The sequence below is a fragment of the Psammomys obesus genome, unplaced genomic scaffold (genome assembly GCF_907164565.1).
Source record: "Psammomys obesus unplaced genomic scaffold, mPsaObe1.curated_primary_1811, whole genome shotgun sequence".
Lineage (NCBI taxonomy): Eukaryota > Metazoa > Chordata > Mammalia > Rodentia > Muridae > Psammomys > Psammomys obesus.
Window position 1 is genome coordinate 1,638 of NW_026593888.1, and position 5,611 is coordinate 7,248.

Below are 5,611 nucleotides of genomic sequence, written 5' to 3' on the forward strand. Positions count from 1 at the left end.
CTGAAAAAAATTCCCATCACTGTATCTTTGCTTTTGTTTCTGGTGCCTGAATGCTTGTACGTGTTTGTCTTCCCATTACAACACATTTTAGTAAGCAGCTATGGGGTTTGTTTCTTTTGCTTTCTAATTATTTGATAAACTCATTTCCAAATAGCCTAATTAAAATTTCAAAAGCAATCCTATATCAAAAAAAGTGCATTCTAAAAATAATTGTTAAGAATCAATAGGTTATCATGTCAGCCTCTTACGTTATTATAAAGTAAACAACACAATCAAATTGAAGAAATCTAAAATAGAAATCGTTCAAAATGAATTTTATCAAAAGGAGTCTAATTCTCTCCATGTGAACGGCTATCAAAGTTGTAAGACTTTTCAACACAAAATAAACATTATATACACAAAATGAACATATCCATTTTTAGTGGGTATGCTCCTGTTGGAAATAAGATACAAAGGTTATCAATTTAACTTATTACGCTCCGAAGTAAGAAACCTTGAGAAGGGCTCTGATACAAGTCAGTGATGGAGCATTTGTCTGCAAGCATGTGAATCCCTTCAATCTCACATCCTCTCAAAAAATGAACGAAGAAAGCAAAGGATCAATATAAAGGAAAATAATTCAACAGAAAAGATGCCCTTGCTGAGATATTGTAGTGGGTGCAGTACACTTCTTCGGACTCTGAGCGTCGCTGTTCACCTACGAGCAGCAAAAACGCTGCCAGAGCGCAGTTGGGATTCTCAGGGTCCAAAAGCTGAAAGCCTCACAGTTCATGCAAACTGGGTCCTGGGCTGCAACGAAAATCACTCCGGAATTTAAGGTGCTCCAGCTGCGGGAGAGTCCTGGGGCCATAGAAAGAAGAAAAGAACCAGGTGAAACACCCAGAGGATCGGGGAGAGCTCTGGGAGAAGTCTGTGCTCTGAAGACAATGGCCGCTCAAAGGAATCTCTCAGAGCGCATCAAACTGGTCCTCCTTTTCCTGTGGATGCCCTGGGAGTCCGCAGCCCGGCAGATCCGCTACTCGGTGCCGGAGGAGCTGGACAAAGGCTCCTTTGTGGGCAACATCTCCAAGGACCTGGGGCTGGAGCCCCGCGAGCTGGCGGGGCGCGGGGTCCGCATCGTCTCCAGAGGTAGGTCGCAGCTTTTCTCCCTAAACCCGCGAGGTGGCAGCTTGATCACTGCAGGCAGGATAGACCGGGAGGAGCTGTGCGCCCAGAGCGCGCCCTGTCTAGTGAGCTTTAACATCCTTGTGGAAGACAGGGTGAAACTTTTCGGGATAGAGATAGAGGTAACGGATGTGAATGACAACGCGCCAAAATTCCAAGCAGAAACTCTAGACGTAAAAATTAATGAAAATGTCGCCCCAGGAATGCGTTTTCCTCTCCCAGAAGCTATTGATCCGGATGTGGGCGTGAACTCTCTGCAGAGCTACCAGCTCAGCCCCAATAAGCACTTCTCCCTAGGCGTTCAGAGCGGTGCCAATGGCGTCAAGTACCCTGAGCTAGTGCTGGAGCGAGCCCTAGACCGTGAGGAAGAGGCGGTTCACCACCTGGTCCTCGTGGCCTCTGACGGGGGTAACCCTCCCAGATCCGGCACTGTCCTCATCACGGTGACTGTCTTTGATACAAATGATAATGCCCCAGTCTTCACCTCGCCTGAATACCGAGTGAATATTCCGGAGAACTTGCCTGTGGGCACTCAGCTGCTCAAGGTAACCGCTACGGACAAAGACGAAGGCGCCAATGGAGAAGTGACGTACTCATTCCGAAAATCACCGGACACACAATTGCTGAAATTCCAACTAGACAAAAAGACTGGGGAGATAAAAATATCTGAGAATCTAGATTATGAGGAAACGGGTTTCTATGAGATAGAAATCCAAGCTGAAGATGGAGGGGCCTACCTCGCCACTGCAAAGGTGCTCGTTGCCGTGGAGGATGTAAATGACAACAGCCCAGAGGTAGCCATCACTTCTCTCTTCAGTCCCGTCACTGAAGATTCGCCGGTGGGAACTGTCATAGCCCTTTTAAACGTGCATGATTTAGACTCTGGGCGGAATGGAGAGGTGACCTGTTCCATCTCGGGGAACCTGCCATTTACATTAGAGAAGTCCATTGACAGTTACTATAGGCTGGTGACACAGAGGGCCCTTGACAGGGAACAGGTACCCTCTTACAACATCACAGTAACGGCCACGGATGGGGGGAGCCCACCTCTGTCAACCAGAGCGAACTTCACCCTGCAAGTGGCAGATATCAACGACAACCCACCTACCTTCTCTCGCGCATCCTACTTCACCTACATCCCCGAGAACAACCCCCGGGGCGCCTCCATCTTCTCGGTGACCGCCCTGGACCCAGACAGCAAAGAGAACGCCCAGATCATTTACTCTCTGGCCGAGGACACGGTTGAGGGGGCACCGCTTTCCTCCTACGTCTCCATCAACTCCGACACGGGCGTCCTGTACGCGCTCTGGTCCTTTGACTACGAGCAGTTCCGTGAACTGCAGGTGCAGGTGAGTGCTAGAGACAGCGGGAAGCCCCCGCTCCATAGCAACGTGTCCTTGACGCTGTTCGTGCTGGACCAGAATGACAACTCGCCAGAAATCCTGTACCCCTCCATTCCCACTGACGGCTCCACTGGGGTAGAGCTGGCTCCCCGCTCAGCAGAGCCTGGATACCTGGTGACCAAGGTGGTGGCGGTGGACAGAGACTCCGGGCAGAATGCCTGGCTGTCCTACCGCCTCATCAAGGCCAGCGAGCCGGGGCTCTTCTCGGTGGGGCTGCACACGGGCGAGGTCCGCACAGCGCGGGCCCTCCTGGACAGAGATGCTCTCAAGCAGAGTCTGGTGGTGGCTGTGCAGGACCACGGCCAGCCCCCTCTCTCTGCATCGGTGACCTTGACTGTTGCAGTGGCTGACAGCATCCCTGATGTTCTTGCTGATCTGGGCAGCCTGGAGCCACCGCAGGACTCTGAAACCTCAAACCTCACGCTCTACCTAGTAGTGGCGGTGGCAGCGGTCTCCTGCGTCTTTCTCGCCTTTGTCATTGTGTTGTCCGCGCTCAGACTTCGGCGCTGGCACCAGTCTCACGTGCTGCAGGCTTCGACAGACGGACTGGCTGGAGCGCCTGCCTCTCACTATGTGGGCGTGGACGGGATGCGAGCTTTCCTGCAGACCTATTCGCACGAGGTCTCGCTCACTGCGGATTCGCGGAAGAGTCACCTGATCTTCCCGCAGCCCAACTACGCAGACACGCTCATCAGCCAGGAGAGCTGCGAGAGAAAAGACCCTCTGTCTCTGCTAGATGATTCCAAGTGTCCGGTAGAAGACGCCCCTTTGGTGCCAGTGAGTCCTAATTTTACTTTTTCTTTAACCAGTTATGATCGGGCTTACTTTTAGACCTGAAACCAGCTGGTGGGAAAATAGATCTCTGTTTTAAAACCACTTCCCGGGCTAGAGAGATGGCTCAGAGGTTAAGAGCACTGGCTGCTCTTCCAAAGGTCCTGAGTTCAATTCCCAGCAACCATGTGCTGGCTTTCAACCATCTGTAATGGGATCTGGTGCCCTCTTCTGGCCTGCAGTTGTACATGCAGACAGAACACTATATACATAACAAATAAATCTTAACAATAAAACCACTTCCCTCTGTTCCAGCCACACTCACCTATTGCTAAACATTAAAGAACAGAATCTGTGGTTAAAACTGTGTCGCAAACTTTGTGATGAAAACCACGTAGGTTGCCAGGAGGTTGTATGAATAGCCTTTGCAGAATCTTGTGTTCTATTATGTGCTGAGCACAGCACTGATGGTTTCTAAAAGGGAACTTCACACGGAAGTGTCTTGATTTTTTTTTTTTTTTTGTCCTCTTCACTGCAAGCTCATCGCCCTTTTGAAGGCGAGTCTGTCAAAATTAGGCAAATGTCAGAAACAAACGCATGGCCCCGCCAGACACACAAGCCAAGTACAAGGCTGTTCATTGCTGTCCTTGAAGGACAAAGTCGGTATGTCTTTGCAGTTATAGTTTTCAAACAATACCTGAATATACTTCTTGGAGTTTATAAGTCTTTAATTAATATAATGGACAATTCATTACTATGTTTGGAATCTCTATAACCATCATCATGCCCATTTGCCCAGTGGCATTCCTTTTGCATATAGCTATGTAACATCTTACTATATGAAAGATACAGTCTTTTAACCTGATTTTCCTTGCCCAACAAAAATGCCAAGAAGTTGTAAAAGGTTAAATTAAGAAGATTGTGGATTCTCTTTGTCTTTTTATTTTTTCTTCAAAATTAAATGTGCCAGTAATTCAGGCTAAAATGTTTAGGGGTGGATAACATTGTGCATGTTCCCAGAAACAGAAGCTAAACACCTGTGATAAGAACATTTCCTCCTTAATGTTGAAGGAAACTCAACAGAAACCCAGAAGTGCTGGGGCGAGCCTTGGAGTAACCTAAGCACTTAGAGCCAATAAATATAAATAAAATTGCCAGTTCTTCAAGAGATCAGAATTTAAGCAAAGATGGACATGAAACTCTTCTGAATAAATGATTAGTGGAGGTATTGAGTTCAAGAAAAATAGTGATAGATGTGATATGATCTTTGGTTTCATTAATAGTCTATGCAAGTTACTACAATAAAGAGTTAGTCTGCAGAGTCTCAAAATACACCTGAGACCATGACACTTTTCTGTCAACACCTGGTTAGCTGTGGATCCATGGGTAAGTACACTCTCTGGAGTTATAATACTATCACTGAAACTATTGTCCAATATCTTTGTCCAAGATCTTTATTACAAGAGTAATAATTACTATGTGTATGCTTCAGTTCTATTACTTAAAACATGCAAGCCTCAACAGCACTCTTTTGACGTTGCAAATATTCTATTAAAAGTTTAAAAACAATGCTAAACATCCTGGATGATTGAATAGAGCCAGGGTTGCATTCCAGTGCCTAAATATGGATGGAAGAGTTTTTATTTTTTAACTGACTAGACCTAGAGTTTATGACAAAGAATAATTATCCTCAAAAGGAGCGATAGTCATTTCCTATGGATGGAAGATTTGAGTAACAGAGGACCATCGGTTAGTGAAGAAGTGGGCCTTCACTTTTATTTTCATTCCTTTTAATGTGAAGAAAATAGGCCTTTAATCTACTCAAAATAAGTATAAGGCTTTTAAATATAAACCAGAATATTTATTATTAAATTTTCCACAATGAAAGCAAAGTCAATAAGACACAAAAATCAAATATTTTGGCTATCAACTTGCACTTATATAAAATAAAAGATTTCCCAAAAAATTGAAACAGTAGACTGCAATTCCACTCATAGCCTCTGGGCGCCGCTGTCGGCCAGTGCAGCGCAAGCTCCCGGGCTGGGGATCCCTCGGTCTCTGGGCTGAAATTTCCTGCGCAGAAACAAATACACACCAAGGGGAACTCTCACTCACAGAGACTAAGACTCCGATTCCCGGCCCCAAACCGGGGTCCGGCTGTGCAGGACAGAACGCACCTCCTCCGCGGTGGACTCCACTCTCCCCTACTGGAAAGATCCGAAGACCTAAGAGAACCAGAGCAGCGATGGGAGGGAGCTGCGCGCACAGGCTGC

The 5,611-nt window shown here is 46.9% G+C and overlaps 1 protein-coding gene across 1 annotated transcript; it reads left to right on the forward strand.

The window, feature by feature from the left end:
- Positions 1 to 766: 766 nt before the first annotated feature.
- Positions 767 to 4,310, forward strand: Pcdhga10 (protocadherin gamma subfamily A, 10). The gene is given in 2 exon segments (XM_055617387.1): positions 767 to 3,292; positions 4,191 to 4,310. Coding segments are annotated over 2 exon segments (2,631 nt in total). The 5' UTR covers positions 767 to 770; the 3' UTR covers positions 4,300 to 4,310.
- The last annotated feature ends 1,301 nt before the right edge of the window (positions 4,311 to 5,611 follow it).